The sequence below is a fragment of the Vipera berus genome (genome assembly GCF_964194415.1).
Source record: "Vipera berus genome assembly, chromosome: 7".
Lineage (NCBI taxonomy): Eukaryota > Metazoa > Chordata > Lepidosauria > Squamata > Viperidae > Vipera > Vipera berus.
Genome location: NC_138209.1, coordinates 3098383 through 3124535, shown reverse-complemented (window position 1 = coordinate 3124535; position 26153 = coordinate 3098383). Strand labels below are relative to the sequence as shown.

Below are 26153 nucleotides of genomic sequence, written 5' to 3'. Positions count from 1 at the left end.
GGGAGAGGTTTCCAAGCTGAGCCATGCTGGCTCAGGAATTCTGGGAGTTGAAACCCACGAGGCATAAAAGAGCCAAGTTTGCCTACCCCTGGCCTAGGCCGCTTTATGACTCGTGGACTTCAACTCCCAGAATTCCTGAGCCAGCATGGGGGAACTATGGCCCCTTCATGACTCGTGGACTTCAACTCCCAGAATTCCTGAGCCAGCATGGGGGAACTATGGCCCCTTCATGACTCGTGGACTTCAACTCCCAGAATTCCTGAGCCAGCATGGGGGAACTATGGCCCCTTCATGACTCGTGGACTTCAACTCCCAGAATTCCTGAGCCAGAATGGGGGAACTAAGGCTCCTTTATGACTGGTGGACTTCAACTCCCAGAATTCCTGAGCCAGCATGGGGGAACTAAGGCTCCTTTATGACTGGTGGACTTCAACTCCCAGAATTCCTGAGCCAGCATGGGGGAACTAAGGCTCCTTTATGACTGGTGGACTTCAAATCCCAGACTTCCTGAGCCAGCCATGCTGAGGGGAAAGGGAGAGGTTTCCCAGCTGAGCCAGGCTGGCTCAGGAATTCTGGGAGTTGAAGTCCACGAGTCATAAACGAGCCAAGGTTGCCTACCCCTGGCCTAGGCCTAGGCCACTTTATGACTCGTGGACTTCAACTCCCAGAATTCCTGAGCCAGCCATGCTGAGGGGAAAGGGAGAGGCTTCCCAGCTGAGCCATGCTGACTCAGGAATTCTGGGAGTTGAAGTCCACGAGTCATAAAAGAGCCGAGGTTGCCGACCCCTGTCCTACACGTACATCATGCCGGACAAATGGCCGTCCAGTCTCCCTGAAGGGCTCAAGGGTTGGATAACAATGCCGGATCCAGTCGGAACATCCGGCTGAAGGTGCATCGGACCCTTAAAGTTAATTAATTAATTAAAAAGCGAAACCAAAGGGAAAAAAAAACTCAAAAGCCTTTCTATGTGTCTAATTTGCGCCTGACAGCTGCAGACGTGCCACATCCGGTGTCTTTTTTTTTTTTTTTTTTTTGCTTTCCCTCCTGCAGCCAACCACAGCGCCAAGCAGTGCCGCACCCCCTGCGGCCTGAGGACGGCGTGCAGCGAATGCACCAGCAGCAACTCCGAGTGCATGTGGTGCAGCAACAAGAAGCAGTGCGTGGACTCCAACGCCTACGTGGCCTCCTTCCCTTACGGCCAGTGCCTGGAATGGCACACCGTCAGCAGCTGCCCACGTGAGCTGGTCTCTTTCTTCCTAGGGCATCCCGGGAGAGCGGGCGGGGGGGGGGACATCCGGGAAGGGCACAGGGCGCGGGTTTCCTTGCAGACGTTTCATGACCCAACTAGGTAACATCATCAGTGCTAGAAGGGAGGAGGAGGAGGAAGACTATGGGGTCCTTGATGCTCTCTGAGCTGGGTGGTGGTTTTCTTGCAGGCGTTTCATGACCCAACTAGGTAACATCATCAGTGTTGGAAGGGAGTGGGATTTGCAGAGGAGGAAGAGGAGGAGGAGGATTAGGATTGTAGGGTCCTTGCGGACATTTCATGACCCAACTAAGTAACATCATCAGTGCTAGAAGGGAGGAGGAGGAGGAGGAGGAGGGGAGAAGGAGGAAGACTGTGGGGTCCATGGTGCTCTCTGAGCTGGGCGGTTTTCTTGTAGACGTTTCATGACCCAACTAGGTAACTTCATCAGTGTTGGAAGGGAGTGGGGTTTCCAGAGGAGGAGGAGGAGGAGGAGGAGGAGGAGGAGGAGGACTGTGGCCAGATGGCCTCAAGGACTCGCCAAAAGGATGCAAACGACCGGCTTTCTGCAAGGAGTATAAATCCTTCCGTTCCTCGCCATCCAGTCAGAACCTGAAGAAGCTTCTGGGGCGAGAAGCGAAAGGTCTTCAAAGAAAAAAAAACCCACAAAAACAAGAAAGCCCAGTTGCCTCCTGGAAAAAGCGGGGAACCTTTGGGGCTTCCACCGTTGGGGAGTTTCTGAATCCACCAGAGGGTTTTGTTTCGCTTTCTCCCCGCAGCTGAAAACTGCTCCGGCTACTTCACCTGCAGCCACTGCCTGGAGCAGCCGGGCTGCGGCTGGTGCACGGACCCCAGCAACACCGGGAAGGGCCGGTGCATGGAAGGCTCGTCCAGGGCTCCGATGAAGATGCCAGTGGCCTCCCCGCCCTCGGCAGGAGAAGCCCAGCCAGACCCGGTGCTGGATGCCAGCCTGTGCCTGACGGAGTCCAAATACAACTGGTCCTTCATCCAGTGTCCAGGTACGGGAAAGGGTTCGGGTTCAGAGTGGCCAAGCTGTAGTAAGGCCGGGATCCAGGCCTGACTCAGGGCACCACGAGAAGAACATCTCGGTAGCTCCGGGTGGAACCGTGGAGTGCTTGGCGCTGCCTGAGTTAAGTGGTTTGCCTGCAGGTATTTTGTTACCCAACCTGGTAACATCGTCAGTGCCAGGGTTTGTAGATAAGAGGCGGAGGAGATGGAGGAGGAGGAGAAGGAAGAGGAGGAGGAGGAGGAGGAGGAGGAGGAAGACCATGGGGTCGTTGGTGCTCTCTGAGCTTAGTTGTTCTACTGCAGACATTTCATGACCCAACTAGGTAACATCATCAGTTGTACAAGAGAGTGGGGAGGAGGAGGAGGAGGAGGAGGAGGAGGAGGAGGAAGACCATGGGGTCGTTGGTGCTCTCTGAGCTTAGTTGTTCTATTGCAGACATTTCATGACCCAACTAGGTAACATCATCAGTTGTACAAGAGAGTGGGGAGGAGGAGGAGGAGGAAGAGGAGGAAGAAGGAGGAGGAGGAGGAGGAGGAAGGAGGAGGAGGAGAAGAAGAAGAAGAGGAGGAGGAGGACGGATCCTCCTCCTCCCTCCTCCTCCTCCTCCTCCTCCTCTTCTTCCTCCTCCTCCTCTTCCTCCTCCTCCTCCTCTTCTTCTTCCTCCTCCTCCTCCTCCTCTTCTTCCTCCTCCTCCTCCTCTTCTCCTCCTCCTCCTCCTCTTCCTCCTCCTCCTCCTTCTTCCTCCTCCCTCCTCCCTCCTCCCTCCTCCCTCCTCCCTCCTCCCTCCTCCCTCCTCCCTCCTCCTGGAAGGAAGTCAAGACAGGTCTGGGGAAAATCCTGCTTAATAGGTATAGTTAAGCAAGCAATATTCCTCCCCCCACCCAGAGTCATACTGTCCATTTGAAATCTAGCCAATCCACAGGTGTCAAGGGTGTGTGGGTAACTGGCACAGTTGGCGTCTCCCTGATAAGGGAGACACATTCCTTTCTCAAAGGGATGGAGGCAGGAGAGGGAAAGTAGAAAGCAAAAGTTATCTCAAGCTCCCCCTCCCCCCAGCAGAATGGCAGGCTCCAAAAGTAGAAAATATATGCAAAGGAAAACACAGTCCACAGGTTTTGAGGTTGAAGTCCACAAGTCTTAAGCTTGCGAAGCTGGGAGACCCCTTGGCAATTTTAAGATTCGTAGACCTCAACTCCCAGAATTCCTCAGCCAGCATGTCCACAAGTCTTAAAGTTGCAAGTCCACAAGTCTTAAAAGTTGCCAAGGCTGGACACCCCTTTGGCAACTTGAAAACGTGGCTGGCTGTAGAATTCTGGGAGTTGAAGTCCAGAAGTCTTCCAAGTTGCCAAGGCTGGACACCACCGCTCTAGGCCATTCCTTTCATCTTAGCTGGAGTCTAGAAATCAGAGCCAGGGGTAATCAGATCCCCGATTCCAGGACCAGCTCTCCTTGTCAAGCCCGCTTCTGGCTTGTCAAGGAAGCCGAGCACTGGGGCAGCCTCCAGAAGTCGATGCGAGAGAGACGCCGACACAAACCTCTTTTCGTCCGCAGCCTGCCAGTGCAACGGGCACAGCAGATGTATCAACGAGAGTATCTGTGAGCGATGTGAGAACCTGACGACCGGCAAGCACTGCGAGACCTGCATCTCCGGTTACTACGGAGACCCCACGAACGGAGGGACCTGCCAGCGTAAGTCCCCCGTCTTTCCTTCCTTCCTTTCCCTCTTGATTGCAGACCAGCGCCGAGCACTTGCGCGTCCCCCACCTTAGCCGTGGCGACGCTCTTCCTAGGCAGCGCTAACCAAGAGCGCCCGTGTTCCCCCTACTCAAATCATTTACGGCGCCGGGCCGAGAAATTCTGGAATCGAATTAGGGGGAATTGTAGGAACGTGTCTTCATTTTCTGCCGGCGGCGTCGCTCATTTATGTACCCTTGGTTTTCGCCCAGCTGGTGAAGAGGCTCAGAGAGACGGCCCAGTTCTCCAGGGACCGAAGCCGGCGGCTTGTCAAGCCGTATTTCTGCTGCCTAACCATTGTTTGCCTGTCTCTGGGAGGCCTTTGCTCGCTCTGAAAAAGGACGATCCAGCTATTGTCTGCCGGTGCATAATTTAATTAAGGAAGAATGCATGCTTTCCTTCCCTGATTAAATTGATAGCGACGTCTAGGGTGAGGAGAGGAGAAGAGCGGCTTGTATCGCCATACCTCGTTAAGAATCCCAGTCCTGAAGGCCCAGCAGAACGCACTTTGCTTTTCAGGCAGAATAAGCCACTTAAAATAGCTTACGCGCGGTCATTAGCTGGAGAGGTGGGGGGTGGTGGTGGAAAAAAACAGGCCAAATTGTTGCTGCTGGTGGTTTATAACCCCAAAAGACAGGCCGCAGTGACCCCATTTTGGGGGGGGGGGAAAACACACCACACCACAAACGTCTCCTGCCGGTTCCTAAAAGCAGCAAATTGCCAGTTCCTAAAACCGGCGAACCGACTCAGTCCCTTTTTTTTTTTTAACTCTTTGAGAAGGTTAGTTTTAATCCAGATGGCTCAGCGGTTTAAAGACGCGGCCGCGCTCGTCCGCTGGAGAGCTTGACAGCCCAGGTTCGAGTCCCCAGCGCCACACGAATGGGTGAGCTCCCGTTCCATGCCTCAGCTCCTGCCCACCGAGCAGTTCGAAAGCCTGCACGTGCGAGTAGATAAATAGGTACCGCTTTGGTGGGGAGGCAACAGCGTTCCGTGTGCTTCGGCGTGTAGTCAGGCCGGCCACGTGAGCGCGGAAATTGTCTTCGGGTAATGCTGGCTCCCCGGGCTGAGAAACAGAGGTGAGCATCGCAGCTTAAAGTCGGACACGGCTGGAGAGTTAGGTGTGAGTTAGTTTGGAGCTAAAATAGGAGAATGCGAGGCCGTCTGACAGAAGATGGAAGCTCAACCAAAAGGGGACTTTCCAACGCGACCTCTAAAGCAGGCCTTTTCAACCAGTGGCACGGGTACCACCTGTGGTACTTTGGCACCTGGCAGGTGGTACGCAACCATCCTAGGAAAGTGGTAGCAGGGGAGGGGAACGAGCTGAACCGGTGGCAGCACCGCACAAGCCTGAGCGAGAGACGGCTGGAGCTGCAGGGCTCAGCGGAAGCGCCAGGATCAGCGCCAGGATCCAGCTGGAGCTCAGCACTGATCCTGGCGCTTCTGAGCCCAGAAGAGGCGCCGATCAGCTGGAATGTTGCAGCATCTCCAGGATCTTGTGATTTACATTCAGATGCTTGGCAACTGGTTCATATTTATGACGGTCACAGTGTCCCAGGGTCCTGTGAAGTGACCAAAACCTGCTGCAACCACCCAGCAGACGGGGGGGGGGATAAAAACCAAACACCACCCCCACCCCCGCTGCCAATCCTCAACAGAAATGCTCACAACCATGAAAACCTCGGACAGGAGGAAGAGCGCCGCCAGGCGGGCAGGCAGGTGTCTTGCTCGGCTGTGGCTTGGGGGCCACTTTTCTCAGTACCATTGTAACTTCGAACCGTTACTAAGCGAACTGTTGTAAGTCGAGGACTACCTGTACTTCATCATTTTTTTCTTTCCTTTTTTTTGGGGTCATCAAGTTTTTGACACCTTGCTAGGCGCCTGGTGGTACTCGGATGTTGCCGTATCCTAAAAGTGGTACAATGGGTGAAAAAGTTGAAAAGCCCTGGTCTAAACATCAAGCAGAGTTCCCCAACCTTTTGGGCACCAGGGACCGGTTCCACGGAGCGAGGTTTTTCCGCGGACCGGAGGGGGCGCGGTTTCGTGTACTGCCTGCATCCCGCGGATGGGGCTTTGCTTGTTTGCGCGGACCGGTTTCTGGCATGCCGCGGACCGGTGCTTGACCACGGACCAGGGTTTGGGGGGCCCTGCTCTAAACCTTCCAGCCGATCCACCAAGAACCAGCTGGGAAAAAGAGAAGGGCGGATTCTGAGAGAGCCACCTCAAAGCCCAGATCTAAATCTAATCCTGTCGGGATGCTCTGTGGTCCTCACCTGTAGGAGAGACTATTTGTAGCTCAGGGGTTGGATTCTGGGGTCCTTGGTGCTCTCTCTGCTCGGCGGTTTTCCTGCAGGCATTTCGGGATCCAAGTCGGTAATGCGCGGATGACGTTAGCTAGTTTGGTAGCGAAAGGTCTGCGAGAAAAGCCCCAAGCTCAAAAAACACCAAGGACCCCCCCTATAGGTAGCCCACGACTTAACAGCTGCTCGTTTAGCGACCGTTCCAAGTTACAACGGCACTGGAAAGAAAGGGACCTAGGACCGTTTCCCACGCTTACGACCGTTGCAGCGTCCCCGGGCGGTGTGTGTCACGTGATCAAAATCCGGACGCTTGGCAGCTGATTCACACTTTACGACGGTCGCAGCGTCTCCGGGGTCCCGGGACCCTCTCCCTTTCGCGACCTTCCGCCGAGCCGAGTCGAAGGGGGGAAAGCCAGGTTCCCGTAACGGCCGCGCGACGAACTTGAGCGCTGCGGCGGTTCCCTTAAGGACGGTGGCGAGAAAGGCCAAAACCCGTTTCACAACTTGTCTCGCTTAGCAGTGGGAGGTTTGGGCGCAGTTGTGGGGTCGTACGTTGGGGACCCCCTGCATGCTTAACGGCTTTCCCAGAGAAGGCAATGGCGTATCTGCTGAGGTTTACGGAAGGACGGCGAAGTGGTGAGCAGCGATTTAATAGCGATAGTACGTCGCCGCCTTTCCCGCTGCTTGCGAGCTGATCTCCGCTAACCTGTCTGAAAGGGGGAAGACGCTCGGGTCGCGGGTGGGGAAGTTTCTTCCCAAACTATTAAACGAACCCACAAACCGAATACACGTCCACCCAGGAGCGGAACTGACAGTACAGGGAGACGGGCCGGGCACGACGGCTCAGATGAGCCTCGGGCGGCGGAGGTGCCCGGGTGGATCACGCGCACCTGGGCCGGCGCTTTCCGGCACTAGCAATTGAAGCCTCCGCTGTTCTCTGAGATGTTTGGCAGGTGTTCCTGACGCGCATAAAAGCTTAGCTCGGCAGCCTGGGGGGCTGACAACGTCCTAAAATCAAAGTCATGACTTCTAAGAAGTGAACGAAAAAATCTCCCTCCCTCCCTCCCTCCCTCCCTCCCTCTCTCTGCATTTCTCTCTCCCTCTCCCTTTCCCTCTCTCCTTTCCCCCCTCTCTCCTCCCTCTCTTTCTCCCCCCTCTACCTTTCCCTCTCTCCCCTCCCTCTTCCTTTCCTCCTCCCACTCTCGTTTTCTCTCTCCCCCTCTCCCTTTCTCCCTTACCCTCTCCTTTTCCCCCCTCTCCCCTTCTCCCCCTCTCCCTCTCTCTCCTCCTCCCACCTTCTCTCTCCCTCTCTCCCTCTCCCTTTCCCTCTCCTTTCCCCCTCTCTCCTCCCTCTTTTTCTCCCCCCTCTCCCTTTCCCTCTCTCCTCTCCCTCTTCCTTTCTTCCTTTCACTCGTTTTCTCTCTCCCTTTCTCCCTCTCCTCTCCCTCTCTCCCTCTCCCTTACCCTCTCCTTTTTCCCCTCTCCTCCTCCCACCTTCTCTACCCTCTTTCTCTCCCTCTCCCTCTCTCTCCCTCTCCTCTCCCTCTCCCTCTCTCTCCCTCTCCTCTCCCTCTACTTTCCCCCTCTCTTTCTTCCCCCCTCTCCCTGTCCCTCTCTCCTCTCCCTCTCTCTCCCTCTCTTTCCCTCTCTCCTTTTCCCCCTCTCTCCCTCTCCCTCTCCTCCTCCCACCCTCTCCCTTTCCCTCTCCTCTCCCTCTCTCTCCTCCTCCCACCTCTCTCCCTCTTTCTCTCCCCTCCCTCTCCTTTTCTCTTTTCCTCTCCCTCTCCCTTTTTCCCTCTCTCCTTCTCCCTCTCTCTCTCCCTCTCTCCCTTTGTCACTCTCCCTCTCTCCCTCCCTCTCATTTTCTCCCTGTCCCTCCCTCCTCCTTCCCCCTGTCTCCCTCCTCCTCCTCCTCTCTTTCCCTCCCTCCCCCTCCCCCTCCCCCTCTCCCCCTCCCTCTCTTTTCCCCTCTGCACCGGCAACTGCAGCAATTCCCGCTGAACCTCTCAGCAGAAGCCGCCTGGGGCCTTCCCAGCCTCTGCCCTGAATTATTTCCGTCGCCTTTTCCCTTTCCGACCTGCGTCGCTAAGCGGTCCTAGCGTGGGTAGACGCGCACCCTGCGGCTTGCTACGCTTCTGCCGGGAGGAGAAATTACCCTGGGTTTCCTCCAGCTCGTCCTCGACGTATAGCAGTCCCTTCCGTGACCGTTCAAAGTTACAGCGGCACTGAAAGATGCACGACCGCTTTTCACCCTTAGGACAGTTGCAGCATCCCCCTGGTCAGGCGATCCACATTCAGAGGCTTGGCATAACTCATAGTTACGACGGTTTTAGTGTCCCGGGGTCGCGCGATCCCCTTCTGCCACCACCTGCCAAGCGAAGTCAATTGGGGGAAGCCGGATTCACTTAACGACCGGCTTGCTAACCTAACATCCCGCAGCGATTCACTTAACAACGGCGGCGGGAAAGGGCGTCAAACGGGGCCTAAAGCAAGTGTCTGGCATAGCCACAGAAATTTGGGGCGCAACCGTGGCCGTAAGCCGAGGACTGCCTGCACACGGCCTGAGAACATCTGGAAATCTCTCCGCCTGCCGGATCGGCACGCTACTTATTTATTTATTTATTTATTTATTTATAATAAACTTGTTATTTATTTATAGTAACTTGTACTGACTCCTTGGCGAAAGCTTTGTCTTGATTGTGTCGGAAACGCTTTCTTCTCTTGCAGCCTGCAAGTGCAACGGCCACGCCTCCGTCTGCAACGCCAACACCGGGAAGTGCTTCTGCACCACCAAAGGGATCAAAGGAGAGGAGTGCCAGCTGTGAGTGCCAGCCGCTTGGAAAGACCCGGGCAGCCCGTGACCCCCCTGCGCTTCTGTCCTTGGGGGGGGGTGTCCATAAGCACCGAGGAGGAGAACCTCTGTGGCTCAGGGTTGGAAGGAGGGGAGGGCCTGGGGGGGGGTTGCTGTCTGAGCCTGGGGGTTTTCTGGCAGACGTTTCATCACAAAACTGGAGTTGGGGGGAGGAGGAGGAGGAGGAGGAAAGACAGCTGTGGGGTCCTTGGTGCTCTCTGAGCTGGGTGGGTTTCATGCAGACGTTTCATCACCCAACTAGGGAACATCATCAGTGCTAGAAGGGAGTGGAGAGGAGGAGGAGGAGGAGGAGGAGGAGGAGGAGGACTGTTGGGTCCTTGGTGCTCTCTGAGCTTGCTGGTTTTCTTGCAGACGTTTCATCACCCAACTAGGGAACATCATCAGTGCTAGAAGGGAGTGAGGAGGAGGAGGAGGACTGTTGGGTCCTTGGTGCTCTCTGAGCTTGGTGGTTTTCTTGCAGACGTTTCATCACCCAACTAGGGAACGTCATCAGTGCTGGAAGTGGGAGGGGGTGTCCCATGAGTGCTTTAGTAACAGTACCGTAATCAATAACCCTGGTAGTACTGATGATGTTAACTAGTTGGGTCATGAAAGAAAACAGCCAAGCTCGTGAGAGCATCAAGGAGCCCACAGTCCTCCCCCTCCCCTTCCCCCTGCTCCCCCTCCTCTTCCTCCCCTTCCCCCTCCCCCTGCTCCCCTTCCTCCTCCTCCTCCTCCTCTCCCCTTCTCCTTCTTTTCCACTCTGCAAAACCCTCTCGCTTCTAGCACTGAGGGTGTTCCCTAGTTGGGCGATGAAACGTCTGCAAGGAAACCACCCAACTCAAAAGAGCACCAAGGGACCTCACAGTTGTCCTCCTCCTCCTCCTCCTCCTCCTCCTCCTCCTCCTCCTCCCCCTCCCCCTCCCCCTCCTTCTCTTCCTCCTCTTCCTCCCCTCCCTGTCTTCCTCCTCCTATCTCTTATTCTGTATCAGGGGAGACGCCCCCACCTCCAACTGCTTACAGAGTTCCCGCCTAAGAAAAGTTCGTTGCGCAATCTGCCTATTGCGTGCACAAGTTATATGGGCAACCTCCTCCGTTATGTGCACATTAGGGGACCCTCGTGACGAAATTCTGCCGCCTCTCACCGTAAAGCAGGGAGAATAAAATCCCAGAAGGATGATAGGGTTGGCCCAGCTGTGTCATCTGCTGAAAGAATAGGACACAGAACCATAGGACCGGAAGGGACCTTGGAGGTCATCTAGTCCAACCCTCTGCTCAAGGCAGAAATCCCTGTACCAACCAGGTCAAATGGCTTGCCCAGGCTATTTTTAAAAAAAAACGTTTAGTGACGGAGCACCCATCGCTTGTTCCCTTTCCTAACTTCCCCTTTTTTCCTAATTCAGAGATTTCCAGGAGAGGGCCGTAAGGCGTCCCCTCCTTTCGCCCGGGCTCGCTTCCTACCTGCCCCTCCTCTTCTCCCGTTGGGTGAAGGATCGAAACACACCCGGTGCAGAATTAATTTGCACTTTCCTTGCTCTTAACCGGGTAGCTCAATTTCACGAGATAATCTATCGTATTATGTCGGCTTCCTTAAATGGTAGCCACAAAAAATTTGGCTTGTTAGCCGGGTTGGTTGCAAGGGGAAAAAAAAGGGCTCCAGGTAGCAGAATGAGAACCGGAGACGTGTGTACGTTTGTGAGTGTGTAAAGACGGTGCCTACCCAGTACAAAGGGATGCGGTGGCTCAGTGGGTTGGGACGCTGAGCTTGTCGATCAGAAGGTCGGCAGTTTGGCGGGTCGAATCCCGATTGCCGCGTAACAGAGTGAGCGCCTGTTACTCGTCCCAGCTTCTGCCAACCTAGCAGTTCAAAAGCACGTAAAAATGCAAGTAGAAAAATAGGGACCACTATGGTGGGAAGGTAACAGTGTTCCGTGCTAGTCATGCCGGCCACATGACCACGGAGACGTCCTCGGACAAGCGCTGGCTCTTCGGCTTTGAAACGGAGATGAGCACCGGCCCCTAGAGTCGGAAACGACTAGCACGTGTGTGCGGGGGAACCTTTACCTTTACCTTTACTTAGTACAGGTGCTCCTCGGCTTACAAGCGTTTGTTTAGCGAATGTCCGAAGTTACGACGGCCCTGCCGAAAGGGACCAATGACCCTTTTCCACACTTAAAGACCGTTGTAGCATCCCCACGGTCAAGGGGTCAACATTCAGATGCTTGGCAACGGGCGTGTACAACACTCGCCTTGTCCCGGGGGTCAGGCGACGCCCTCATTTGTAACCTTCCCAAGCCGCCTTCTGACAAGCAAAAGCCGATGGGGCAGGCCGGATTCGCTTAACGCCTGCACGATTCACTTAACAACCGCAGCGATTCGCTGAACAGCTGTGGCAAGAAAGGTCTTAAAAACGGGAGAAAGCTCCTGGGGAAGAACGACGAAGTGATTTTTCTTCCCTCAGCCCCGGAAAAGTTGGGTCGTAAGTCGAGAATTACCTGTTATCAGGAAGATAACTCTTGACTTTTATCTGCTTCTAAAAAAAACACAAAAAACCCCAAACCCCTGGTGCTGCTACTCCAGGTTGTTCCCGGGAAGAACAAATCAACTAGGGCAGGGGTCGGCAACCTCGGCTCTTTTATGACTCGTGGACTTCAACTCCCAGAATTCCTGAGCCAGCATAGCTGGCTCAGGAATTCTGGGAGTTGAAGTCCACGAGTCATAAAAGAGCCAAGGTTGCCTACCCCTGGCCTAGGCCGCTTTATGACTTGTGGACTTCAACTCCCACAATTCCTGAGCCAGCCATGCTGAGGGGAAAGGGAGAGGTTTCCAAGCTGAGCCAGGCTGGCTCAGGAATTCTGGGAGTTGAAGTCCACGAGTCATAAAAGAGCCGAGGTTGCCTACCCCTGAATTAGGGCAATAGACTTCAACTCCCAGAATTCCTGAGCCAGCATGGGGAATTATAGCCCCTTCATGACTTGTGGACTTCAACTCCCAGAATTCCTGAGCCAGCCACGCTGAGGGAAAAAGGAATGGTTTCCAAGCTGAGCCATGCTGGCTCAGGAATTCTGGGAGTTGAAGTCCTCAAATCATGAAGAAGCCATAGTTCCCCCATGCTGGCTCAGGAATTCTGGGAGTTGAAGTCCACGAGTCATAAAAGAGCCAAGGTTGCCTACCCCTGGCCTAGGCCGCTTTATGACTTGTGGACTTCAACTCCCACAATTCTTGAGCAAGCCATGCTGAGGGGAAAGGGAGAGGTTTCCAAGCTGAGCCATGCTGGCTCAGGAATTCTGGGAGTTGAAGTCCACGAGTCATAAAAGAGCCGAGGTTGCCGACCCCTGAACTAGGGGAATAAAAGTGGCTCTTTTCGTGTAGCCGAGAGAATTACGACTAGTAGAAGCCCACTGCTTTGGATGCTTTTTTTTTCCCCCTCCAGGTGTGAAGTCGAGAATCGATACCAAGGCAACCCTCTGAAAGGCACCTGCTACTGTGAGTGGAAATTACATTTTCTTACCCCCCCTCCCCCCCCAGAGTTCGGGATTTATAGATCTAGCAGGAGAGGGGGGGGGGAAAGGCTGGGTTGGTCTTTTGAAGTGCCTTTTCCGGAGATTTTCTGTCAAGGTCACGGAGCTCATGTCCCTCTCTGCGTCTTCCTTTCATCCTCCTCCCTTTCCCACTTCACCTGCTTTCAGGTGAAATTAAGGGAGTTAGGGTTTTTATTGTTGGGACTGTTGGGTTTTTATTTTTTATAGCCTGCCCAGAGTCACTGAAAGTGAGTGGGCGGCCATATAAATTTTGATGATAAGATAAGATAGAAAAGGATGGATGGATAGATTAGATAGATAGAAAAAGATGGATAGATAAGAGATAGATAAGATAGATAGATAGATAGATAGATAGATAGATAGATAGATAGATAGATAGATGATAGATAGATAGATAGATAGACAGACAGACAGACAGACAGACAGACAGACAATGGGTGGATGGATAGATGAATTGATAGATGGATATAGATGATAGATGGATAGATAGATAGATAGATAGATAGATAGATAGATAGATAGATAGATAGATAGATAGATAGAAAAAAGAGAAAGAAAGAAAAATAGGGTGGATGGATGGATAGGAAGATAGATAAAAGAAGGATGGATGGATAGATAAGATAAAAAAGATGGATAGATAGAAAAGGATGGATAGATAAGAGAGATAGGATAGAAAGAAGAAAAAAGAAAAGAAAGAGAAAAATAGGTGGGTGGATGGATAGATGGATAGGAAGATAGATAAGAGAAAAGGATGGTTGGATAGATAGATAAGACAGACAGACGGGTGGATAGGAATATATATATATATATATGTTTTCTGAGGTTTTCGCGGGTGTTCATATGTGGATCTTTGGTTATTCGGGTTTTTCCCCGCGTAGAACTAAAGGTGTAGGGGCGACGTTTCGACGGAATCCCATCCGTCATCATCAGGCCTGATGATGACGGATGGGATTCCGTCGAAACGTCGCCCCTACACCTTTAGTTCTACGCGGGGAAAAACCCGAATAACCAAAGATCCATATATATATATATATATATATATATATATATATATATATATATATATATATATATATATATATATATATATATATATATATATATATATATATATAGAGAGAGAGAGAGAGAGAGAGAGAGAGAGAGAGAGAGAGAGAGAGAGAGAGAGAGAGAGAGAGAGAGAGAGAGAGAGGAAGATAGATAGGAAGATAGATAGAAAGACGGATGTACAGACAGACGGATAGATGGAAGAATGTATACAGGGACTGCTTGAGAATATGATTGTAAAGGAGCTTGCGCATCACAGACGTACGTCCCAACGGTCGTAAATTGGGTCAGTCCGCCGGAGAAATTAAATGCCCGCCAGAACAAACTGGTCTTAAGGAGAGGGATGGGAATCCCAGAGATCCAGACGCCCGTCCCGTGTTGGCAGGGCTGGGCTCCTCCCGAGCCGGGCTCCATCCCCAATCATCGGGATTCCTTCCGTGTCTCTGACGGCGTCAGTCCGTGAAAGGAGATTAAACACGCCACTAGCCGTGTCTGTTCCGCTGGATTGTCGAAAGCGCTTTCTTCTACTCAAGAAAACAGCAAGTGCTTTTTCATAGGGCCGTGTCTGAGACGAAGCACGGCGGGGTCTTGCAGCCCTGGTCTTCCAGCAGCCTTCGCTGACCCCACCCCGGTGCCTCGACATAGCAATAAGGCTTATACAGGCAGTCCTCCCCTTACGACACTTCGTTTAGTGACCATTCGAAGTTACAACGGCACTGAAAAAACGGGACTTGGGACCGTTTCCCCCCACACACACACACTCGGAGCATCCCCGCGGTCCCATAATCAAAATTCAGATGCTCGGCAATTGACTCGCATTTATGACGGTTGCAGTGTCCCGGGGTCATGCGGTCCCCTTTTGCGACCACCGGAGAAGCAGAGTCAAGGGGGGGGGGGCGGCCCGCTTAACAACCGAACAACTGCAGGCGGTCGCACAACAGGCGGGGCGAGGAAGGCCATAAAATGGGGCAAAACTCACTTAACGACCGTCTCACTCAGCAACAGAAAATGCCGTAAGTCGAGGACTACCTGTGCCAATTGATCTCCTAACTCTTCTCTTGTTCTGCTTCCGCGCAGACACCCTCCTGATTGACTATCAGTTCACCTTCAGTCTGTCCCAAGAAGACGACCGCTATTACACGGCCATCAATTTTGTGGCAACCCCGGAAGAGGTTGGTGAGGGCGCTCAGCGGAGCACCGGGTTGTGTCCGTAAAGGTCTCGGCTGTTGTGGGCCCTCAAAATGTATTGTGTGGAGAGCAGCAAGCAGAACTTTCCTGACAGTGAGAACAGTTGACCAGTGGAACTACCTGCCTCCAGAAGTTGGGGACGCTCCATCACTGGAAGGTCTTAAGAAGAGACTGGACAGCCATATTGTCTGAAATGGTATAGGGTTTCCTGCCTGAGCAGGGGGTTGGACTAGATGACCTCCAAGGTCCCTTCCAACTCTGTTATTCTGCTCTGCTCTGCTCTGATTTTAGTCTAATGAATGAATAAACCTTTATTGTCAAAGTACAACCATGTATACATTGAGATTAGCTGAGCCTCCCTTCGTGCTCCCACCCCCCAACTCACAATGACAACAAACCTCCATCTTAGACTAGTCTAGTCCAGTCCAGTCCAGTCCAATCTAGTCCAGTCCAGTCCAGTCCATTATCTGAAATGGTGTAGGGTTTCCTGCCTGAGCAGGAGGTTGGACTAGATGGCCTCCAAGGTCCCTTCCAACATTGTTAATTCTGTTCTGTTCTGTTCTGCTCTGCTCTGATTCTAGTCTAGTCTAGTCCAGTCCAGTCCATTATCTGAAATGGGATAGGATTTCCTGCCTGAGCAGGGGGTTGGACTAGATGGCCTCCAAGGTCCCTTCCAACATTGTTAATTCTGTTCTGTTCTGTTCTGCCCCCATTTCTTGTTGCAGCAATGGCAAAATGACCGTTTATAAAAGGTGTCTTAAGTCTTCTTGTTAGAATACCTCCAGAGAACACATGAAATTTATACGCAGTACAGGCAGTCCTCGACTTACAACAGTTCATCTAGCGACCGTTCAAAGTTACAACGGCACTGAAAAAAGTGACTTATGACCGTTTTTCACACTTACAATCTTCATAGCATCTCTGTGATCGTGTGATCAAAATTGTTATGTGGGGGCTGAAAAGATTCTCAGTCAGATGGGTGAGAATTCAGACAGCTGTACCCCTTGGAGGGAATTTTGCCCGGGACCCCTTCAGGCGGTCCTTGACTTAACAACCATTCGTTTAGTGACGGCACTTGAGAAAAAGAGACAGGACCATTTTTCACACTGAACGACCGTCGCAGCATGGCCACGTTCACGTGATCAAAATTCGGACACCTGGCAACCGGTTCACGTATACGACGGTCGCAGCGTCCCAGGGGTCCGCATGATCCCCTTTGGCGACCATCAGGCAAGCAAAGTCAATGGGGGAAGCCAGATCCGCTTAACGACCGTCTAGCTACCTTTAACAGCTGCAGTGATTCCCTTGACCAATGTGGCAAGGAAAGTCGTCAAACGGGGCAAGATTCACTTAGCAAATGTCTCACTTAATGATGAAAAAAATTGGGGTTCGATTGCGGTTGTAAGTCGAGGACTTCCTGTATTTCAATATCTGAGTCCGGACACCTCTCCCGTAGCATCTAGATTCCGAAAGCCAACACATTTATAACGTGTTTTCCAGCCGCTTGGTTTTACGGGTGCCTGTTTGTCTGCTTTCATTGTCATCCCGTTTTTTGTCTTCATTCCCGCTTTGCTTCCCGAACTGTCTGAAGATCAGTTTCCTTGAAAAATGAGACATAACAGTCACGGTGCCGACAGATGAAACTCTTCAAAGAACTTCGAGGCATTGCTTGCCTTAAAAAGAATCTTTATTTGAGTAGCATTGCTTCGGCACGTACACAGTTGAAGCCAAAATCTTGAGTTGCTCATAGCAGATAGTATCAAAGCACAATTCCCTCAAATAAATTCAGAATTACATATCACATTCCTTTCTCTCTCTCTCTCTCGCTGATCTAGCCATTGATAAAATGTATTCCAAATTCTCTGGTAAACTGAATGCTCTTTTAATCTCTAAAGTTAATCTATCCATATTGTTTATGACGATTTACTATACTAATTATTGTTATCAATTATTACTTTTTCTATTTCTATTTCTATTTCTATTTCTATTTCTATTATTTCTATTTCTATATATATATATATATATATATATATATATATATATATATATATATATATATATATATTTTTACCCAGACAATACGCCGTTTGCCAAATATTGAATGTTATCGGGGGAAACCTCAACCCTTACCCCCAACTTTCCCTGTACCCTAACCCTAATTCCCACCCCCTTACCCCCCCTTCCCAACCTTATAAAACTAATAACTTTTTTTCAAAAAGAAAAAGAAAAAGAAAAGCACAATTCCCTCCTCCAGTTAACTGTCATAAATCACATTCCCCAATTAGTTTAAAGCAGGGGCTTCCCCTCCAGTTCTTCAGCCCGCCATTTCTTATCATCTCTTATTTCAATAACCTTGGTTCTCACACTAGGCTCGGTATTGTTATGTCTAGCTAAACTCTCGTGCACCTTCCTCCCCCCAGCATCTATTGTCAAAGCCAAAACACTCGTTGACAAATAGCTTATATTAAACCGTAACAGCGCATTGTTTTTCACACGGTGGAGGGAGATGGGAAGCTGGGGTCCACTTTATTCGTACCGAAAGGATGCCGACGGTTTGTGTAGAAGTTGCCAGATGCTTAAAGTGGCTAATCCCTCTTTTTCTCTCTCCTTTCCTCAAAACCAGCCAAACCGAGACCTGGATATGTTCATCAACGCTTCGAAAAACTTCAACCTGAACATCACTTGGTCGACCAGCTTTGTAGGTGAGGAACGCTCCCTTCCACGGGTAGTCCTCGAATTAACGACCGTTCCTTTAGTGACTGTTCACAGTTGCAACGGCACTCCCCAAAGGGACTTGAACAACCCTTTTTCACACTTAACGACCGTTTGCAGCAGCATCACCCCGGATCAGAATTCAGACGCTCGGCAAGTGATTCGTATGTATGACGGTCGCAGCGTCCCCCGGGGTCACGTGATCCCCTTTTGCGACCTCCTGAGAAGCGAAGTCAATGGGGAAGCCAGAGTCGCTTAACGACCGTGCTGCTAGCTTAACGACCGCAGGGATTCACCGAACAACTGTGGCAAGGGAAGTTGTAATATGGGGCAAAACTCGCTTAACAAATGCCTCGCTTAGCAACAAAAATTGGGGGCTCAGCTGTGGACGTACGTCGAGGACTAACTGTAGAACATAACAGCTTCTTTATATGCAAAGCACTCTTTTTTCTCTCATTGAGTCGGGGATTTAATAGGTTTCTACGCTGAACAAATAACCTACAGGTGGTTCTTGACTTACGACTGCAACTTAGCCCGGCAAATTTCTATTGCTAAGCAAGGCTCTCTCTGAAGGAGACAGGTGGTTAAAAATATAACAACTGTGAATGAAAGAATGAATAAATGAATGAGTGAAGGAAGGAAAAAGAAACAGGGAAAAAAGAAAGAAGAAAAAAGGAAGGGAGGAAGGAAAAAAGGAAGGAAGGAAGGAAAAAAAGGAAGGAAGGAAGGAAAAAGGGAGGAAGGAAGGAAAAAGGGAGGAAAGAAGGAAAGGAAAGGAAGGAAGGAAAAAGGAAGGAAAAAAAGGAAGGAAGGAAAAAAACAGTTCAGTCATGCTCCATTTTATGACCTTTGGGCTATGGTTGTTAAGCAGATCACTACAGCTATAATGAATCATGCAGTCATTAAATGAAACTGACTTCGCCTCCATTGAGTGCTTATCTTTTTTCACCGCCATTTTGATTTTGAATGGTCATGAAACGAAAGGTTATGAGGACTCCCTGTACGTTTGACTTTGAGCCAATCACCAGGAGACAGTGAGTTCTAGTCCAGCCTTAAGCATAAAAGTTCCCCATACTGGCTCAGGAATTCTGGGATTTGAAGTCCACAGGTCATAAAGGGACCTTAGTTGCCCATGCCGGCTGGGGAATTCTGGGAGTTGAAGTCCATAGATCTTAAAGGCCTTGGTCAGGGTTCTTCAAATTCGGCCTTTTTATGACTTGTGGACTTCAACTCCCAGAATTCCTCAGCCTGGCTCAGGAACCCTGGGAGTTGAAGTCCACAGGTCATAAAGGGAGCTTAGTTGCTTATGCCGGTTGGGGAGTTCTGGGAATTGAAGCCCACAGATCTTAAAAGCCTTGGTTCAAACTCGGCCCTTTTATGACTTGTGGACTTCAACTCCCAGAATTCCTCAGCTTGGCTCGGGAGCCCTGGGAGTTGAAGTCCACGAGTCATAAAGGGGCCTTAATTGCCCATGCCGGCTGAGGAATTCTGGGAGTTGAAGTCCAAAAGACATAAAGCCCCAGCCTGGCTTTAAAATGTTAGTGTGCGGCCATTTTCCTCACTGAGGCACGTTCAGTTTGATCTATCACCGAACCCTTTGGCCACCTCTTCACTTTCTGACAGGAAGTGAGAAGGTTTCCTTGGGGGTTTTTCTAAGCGTGTCCAGAAACGTTACTGCGAAAATTTAAGCTGTCAGCTCTCTCTTAAGACATAAACATCAAGCAAACACCGAGTAGCAACTCAGCAATTGAGAAGGTGTTTAAAATGTCAAGATCTTTTTACCATTCGCGCCTGGGATGTTGCTGGAGATCGGCCCACAAGGAGGGGCTGTTTAGTCTACAGCCAGTCCTTGCTTTACAGCCATTTGTTTAATAATAATAATAATAATAATAATAATAATAATAATAATAATAATAATAATAATAATAATAATAATAATAATAACAATAACAATAATAATAATAATATAAAATAATAATAATAATAATAATAATAATAATAATAATAATAATAATAATAATAAATAATAAAAAATAATAATAATTTAATAATAATAATAATAATAATAATAATAATAATAATAATAATAATAATAATAATAATAATAATAATACCTGGTTGATACCTAGGATGTTGGCAGCAACCCGTGTCAACCATTAGTGCCAGTCACTTTGAATGTTCAGTTGACTGAGGTTCATGTTTAATGAATAAAAGTTATATGGTGAATGCTCCAACACTGGAGGTTTTTAAGAAGAGACTGGACAGCCATTTGCCTGAAATGGTATAAGGTTTCCTGCCTGAGCAGGGGGTTGGACTAGATGACCTCCAAGGTCCCTTCCAACTTTATATATTATTATTATTATTATTATTATTATTATTATTATTATTATTATTATTATTATTATTATTATTATTATTATTATTTAATGATGATGATGATGATGATGTTGGAAGGGACCTTGGAGGTCATCTAGCCCAACCCCCTGCTCAGGCAGGAAACCTTGTACCATTTCGGACAAATGGCTGCTCAGTCTCTTCTTAAAAGCCTCCAGTCATGGAGCATTCACAGCTTCTGGAGGCAAGGAGTTCCACTGGTTAATTGTCCTCGCCGTCAGGAAGTTCCTCCTTAGTTCCCGGTGGCTTCTCTCCTTGATTCGTTCCCATCCGCTGCTTCTTGTCCTGCCTTCCACAAACCCTAACCCTTCTGCAAACGAAGAAGCTGGAATTGGTGGGGACGAGATCAGGATGCCGAAGACGTCGAAAGACAGCTCAGTTCTTACCTCGGTGCCTTAACAGCTGCAAGGTTCGCAACGGCGCCAAACTCACTTAAGAACCCTTCCCTTGGGTAGCGACAGGAATGTGGGCCTTCCTTGGGGATTTAAGGCAGGGACGACCTGTATGACATTGATGATTTGGCTGTCCTCCATAGAACGGCTCCGATTGGTCCCTCAGCAGTTCTCCCAGCCACCCTGGGTGGTAGATGGAAGTTTTGACAGGTGTCAACCGGGTCGACAGCCCTGAGCGATTGAATGACAGTGTCCCTCTACATCCCCCAAAGGTCCCGACGTTCGTGTCCGTTCTCATTTCCTGTCTTCTTTTTCATTTAAATTCCCCCGAAAGCTGGTACGCAGGCCGGAGAGGAGATCCCGGTGGTGTCGAAAAACCAGGTCAAGGAATATAAGGACAGCTTCTCCAACGAGAAATTTGATTTCCGCAACAGCCCCAACATCACTTTCTTCGTCTACGTCAGCAACTTCACCTGGCCGATAAAGATACAGGTGAGAGACTCCCACGCTTGACCGTTAGGGCTGCGGTTCCGCCGGATGTTTGATGTTTGGATTGGGCCTTTTCGTTCAGCTCTCCGGTCCCTTCCCGAGGAACCGGGGGAGGAAAATCTGGTGGTGTGTGGTGTGTGGTGGTGTCACAGGATGGGAAACTGTGCCGAGGAACAGCTGATTCTTCTTTTCGATTCGTTGCACAGTCAGCTTAGAGGTTGAGAGGTGGTTTGGCATTTATTTTTTTTGTCCACCTATCGGGTCCTTCCCGAGGGACTGGGATAGGCAGATGTGGAGGGGTTAAAGGTTAAATGTATCGTCATCGGTTGTAAGCTGCTCCGAGTAGTGCTGCCTTTTGCAATTGACTATTTGTGATTTTTGTCAATAGGGCTCATGAAGAGAATAGAATAGAATGGCATAGGATAGGATAGGATAGAAACAATAGAATAGAAACGAATAGAAACGAATGGAATAGAATAGAATAGAATAGAATAGAATAGAATAGAATAGAATAGAATAGAATAGAATAGAATAGAATAGAATAGAATAGAATAGAATAGAATAGAATAGAATAGAACTGGAAGGGACCTTGGAGGTCATCTAGTCCAGCCCCCTGCTCAAGCAGGAGAACCTACCCCATCTCAGACAGGTAAATGTCTAGTCTCTTCTTAAAAACCTCCAGGGATGGAGCACCCACAACTTCTGGTGGCAAGCTGTTCCACTAGTTAATTGTCCTCACAGTCAGGAAGTTTCTCCTTAATTCCAGGTTGTTTCTCTCCCCGATCAGTTTCCAACTGTTGCTTCTCATCCTGCCCTGTCCAGAATAGAATAGAATAGAATAGAATAGAATAGAATAGAATAGAATAGAATAGAATAGAATAGAATAGAATAGAATAGAATAGAATAATAGAATAGAAAATAGGAAAGAATAAGAATAAGAATAGAATAGAATAGAATAGAATAGAATAGAATAGAATAGAATAGAATAGAATAGAATAGAAAATATGAAATGGAATAGAATAGAAAATATGGAATGGAATGGAATGGAATAGAATAGAATAGAATAGTTGGAAGGGACCTTAGAGGTCTTCTAGTCCAGCCCCCTGCCCAAGCAGGAGAACCTATCCCATTTCAGACAAATGGTTGCCCATCTTACAAAAAGTTACAGCGGGTGGCATATATATATGACAGATGTTAACAAAAAAGAAAGCGGAGTCATCTCAATATCTCACTAGACTCCCAAGCTTGATGATGTAGCCGTATTTTGAGGGCTTCCAAAAAAACCAACAGAGATGCAGCTAATATCACTTCTCCCTGTTTGTGTGTGTGTATGTCTGTGTGTTTGTGTATGGGATATTCCCTTAGGTGGGCACTATGGCACAGAAGACCCACTTCCTGGGACACCGCATCCTCACACTGTAGCTTCCTAACAATAGGATCCTAACACAGGGGTCCCCAACCCCCGGGCCGTGGACCGGTAGCGGGCCACGGCACGCCAGCAACCGGTCCGCACAAACAAGCAAAGCCCCATCCACGGGATGCAGGCAGCACACAAAACCAGGCACCCTTCGGTCCGTGGAAAAACCTCTCTCCACGGAACCGGTCCCTGGTGCCCCAAAACTTGCCCAGCATGGCTGGCTGAGGAATTTTCTCGAAGTCCAGAAATCTTAAAAGTTGCCAAGTTTGGACAGCCCTGGAAAAATGTGGTTGCGTAAGAGGTTCCCGGGCAAAGTAAACCTAGCATTTCTGCGTGTCACAGAGTTTGTTTGTTTTTTTAACTCTGTGGTGCCGATGGAAGGGGTTCCACGTTGCGTAGAAGCGCTTTGTCGGTTTAGACGGTGGTCTTAACTCAGCCCCCGGAATAAATGAAGCTTCCTTTTTCCCTCGGTTTAACCCATCTCCTCTCCATTTCCTTTCCCTTCCTCTGTTGTCTGCTTTGTGTCAAATTTCAGACTGTGTTCTTCCACCGTTCCATTCCTGACGTAATCTGACCATTGCGCCAATATCTGTTTCATGTGCTGCCGTGGATATGACAAGGCAAAGCAGGCTTAAAAGAGGCATGAAGGATGGACTTCACTGAGCAGGGGACATGGTCTGGTCTCCACTGGTCAATTTCGGGCAAGGCTGAGTGGCAAAGCCCAGTGCTTCTCTTAAGGAAAGTCTAGACCAGGGGTAGGCAACCTCGGCTCTTTTAGGACTCACGGACTTCAACTCCCAGAATTCCTGAGTCAGCATAGCAGGTCTGCGCGGAGGAACGGAGACCTGGGGAGGTTTGGGGAGGCGCCCAAACCTCCCCAAACGTCGGCAGGAGGAACGGAGACCTGCCGACGTTTGGGGAGGTTTGGGGAGGTGCGCGCGCACCTCCCCAAACTTCGGCAGGTCTCCGGACGGCGGCGGCTTGGGAGAGGTGCGCGCGATCCTGGAAGCACCGAAGCCTCGGCCGCGCGCAAGTCCTCGGTAAGCTCCGGGCGGTCACTTGCTTCGCGTCTCCTGAGGGAAGGGGGGGCGACTGGAGCGGGCGTGTTTCCTCGCCTGCTGGGCGCCGCAATTTGCCCGGGGAACGCGCGGGCCCCGAATGGCAGCGTGGAGCGAGGAAGCGGACAGCCAGGGCTTCCCCGAGAGCCGCGGCCACACAGGGTATTCCTGTGTATTCAGGCTTGCAAAATGGCGGATCGAGCCTCTGCTGGCGGCAGAGGCTTGCAGAGCGCGGATCCAGCCTCCGCCGGCGGCGGAGGCTTGCAGAACGGCGGATCGGCTTATACTCGAGTCAACAACTTTTCCCAGTTTTGGGGGGTGAAATTGGGGGTCTCGGCTTATACTCGAGTCGGCTTATACTCAAGTATATACGGTATATATCGTAGAGGATTATTGTGTGTGTGTGTTCGTGCGTGTGTGCATGTGTGTGTGTGTGTGTGTGTGTATATAAAAGGGCACTGTATTGTTAGGGACCAATTCCTGACTTCATCTTTCCGCTGTAGCTTTTTTCTTGGCTCCTTTCCCTTGGTTTCTTTTAAGAAGTTTGCAGCTTCTAAATGCCCTTTTTGTGCTCTTCATATTTGTATCCTGGCCAGTGCCGAACTTTTCCCCTCCTCCTCCTCCTCCGAAACCTTGCTCCACCTCTGTTTAAAACCACTTCGGTTCCGTTTGAAAGGGCATCGGGGTTGATGTGTCTCCCTGCTTCCTGCATTTAAAAAATTGAGACAGCCAAATGTAGATCCTATTTTTTTTAAAAAAAAAAAAAATAATTAGAAATTTGGGGTTCGGATTGGTCCCGCCGAAGTCCCTCTGGCTTGTAGCCACTCCATCATGAACTTCACTTAAGTTGGTCACCTTTTCTCTGAGGACCACAGGTAAGTTCTCGTCCACTTCTTGATACTCCTCTGGTCCTTTTCTATGTGTTTGATCGGGCCGCTTCGAAAGTGCCTGATTTAAAGAGGAAATCTAGCTTGCCGCCGTCTCGTTGGCCTTGGTAAGTTCCGCCTGCCTCTTTTCCTTCTGGAGTGTCGTCCTTGGAAACGGGTTTTTCTAGAAAAATCTGATCCAGCCGAGCCAGCAAGATGCTGAATGAACTTTGCAAAAGTTTAACGTTGGGAAGCAGTTGTGACCAGAGATGGGAAGGCCTGGGGGGGTGAGGGGGTGGGGGGGAATGGGAAAATTGGGGGAAGAAACAGGGTCCCCCCATTTTTCCCCCAAAGCTGTTTGGGAGGGGGGAAAGGGGGAAAAATCTGGTTTTTTTTCCCCTTCAATTTTCCCAACAACACCCCTGCCCCTCCAGTCCTTTCCATCGTGTTTGATGTTATAACTACTTGAAATCTATCTGGTGGTCAGTGGGAGCGGCTGTTAAGACAGGATAATTCTTCCTTTATTTGGCCACCACAGTGTCAAAAAGACGCTGAGCCTCTCTAGAAAGAGTGCAGAGAAGAGCAACAAAGATGATCAGGGGACTGGAGGCTCAAACATATAAGGAACGGTTGCTGGAATTGGGTAGGTCTAGTTTGATGAAAAGAAGAACTAGGGGTGACAGGATAGCAGTCTTCCAGTATCTCAGGAACTGCCCCAAAGAAGAGGGAGTCAAGCTATTCTCTTCCCCTGTCTTCCCATCCTCCTCTTCTTCCTCCTCCTCCTCCTCCTCCTCTGATCCACAAATCCAACTCCCTTCTAGCACTGATGATCTTACCTAGTTTGATAATGAAATGAGAGAACCAAGGACCCCATAGTTGTCGTCGTCGTCGTCCTCCTCCTCTTTCTTGTTCTCCTTCTTCTCCTCCTCCTCCTCTTCCTGATGAAGTTACCTAGTTGGGTAGTGAGACGTCTGCAAGAAAACAGCCAAGCTCAGAGAGCACTAAGCACCGCAAAGATATACACCCCATTTAAAGGAACACGGGAAAGATGTAAAACCAATTGAGAAGCCAGCAAGCCAGCTGCAAAAAGAATGAAAAATTTTCATTATTCCTTGTCTGTGCAATCTCCGACAGAACGTGGCTTCCCGAGCCGTCGAGAGGTGGCTTGACGTTAACGCCGGAGATGTGTGATGCCTTAAAGAAGAGGGGAGATTTCTAATTTGGACTGCGTTACGATCCGGCCTCGATGAATTTAAATTCACGCCACCATCCATGGGAACGCAGAGCTCCGAAGTTGCTGCCGGATTCGGCTTGTCAAATACGTTTGGCCCGCTTAGGCGTTTTTATCTGCGGACGTCCTTTTGCCGAGAATCCGTTTTGCTCAGCAGGCTTTTGCATGATTGTAATTAGCCCATTCAAACAAGAAGTTATTAAAAATGTAATTAGTAAACAGAACGTGCTTTTTATTTCACTGGCTTTATTTGTCTGGCAGATAATAGCTGGCTAATTACTTTCCTCAACGGTTATTTTGAGGAGGGAGGGGGAAAAAAAATCTTTTGTATTGGACCCGTCTTTCATATTGCTAAAATTGTAGGCTGGTGCAGAAATAGCACAGATACGATTTACTTATTTAGCATCAAAGGGTAGACAGCCCATTTTAAACAAATTTGGTCTGTGTGTGCGCGCGCCTCATGTCGCAGAAAAACTAAATATTCCATTTTTTAGGCATGGCTTAACAGCAAATCAAAGGCAGCGCCACAATACCGAAGAAGTCCTCGATTTACAACTGTAACGGAGTTACCCAAGAGTTCTGTTGCTAAGCGAGACAGTTTTCCCCCCATTTTACAACTGCATTGGTTCAGTTAGTGATTCGGTTGTTAAGTGAATCT

At 49.8% G+C, this 26153-nt stretch overlaps 1 protein-coding gene across 1 annotated transcript in view; it reads left to right on the top strand.

Annotated features, from left to right (window-relative positions):
- Positions 1–25708, top strand: part of ATRN (attractin) — a 118313-nt gene extending 92605 nt beyond the window's left edge. Inside the window, exons 17-25 of the mRNA XM_081332172.1 lie at positions 1052–1237; positions 2027–2266; positions 3829–3966; positions 9036–9129; positions 12593–12645; positions 14826–14920; positions 17560–17638; positions 20769–20926; positions 25399–25708. Coding sequence (XP_081188298.1) covers positions 1052–1237; positions 2027–2266; positions 3829–3966; positions 9036–9129; positions 12593–12645; positions 14826–14920; positions 17560–17638; positions 20769–20926; positions 25399–25455 — 1100 coding nt within the window. The 3' untranslated portion in view covers positions 25456–25708. The remainder of the gene's footprint in view (positions 1–1051; positions 1238–2026; positions 2267–3828; positions 3967–9035; positions 9130–12592; positions 12646–14825; positions 14921–17559; positions 17639–20768; positions 20927–25398) is intronic.
- Positions 25709–26153: the final 445 nt, after the last annotated feature.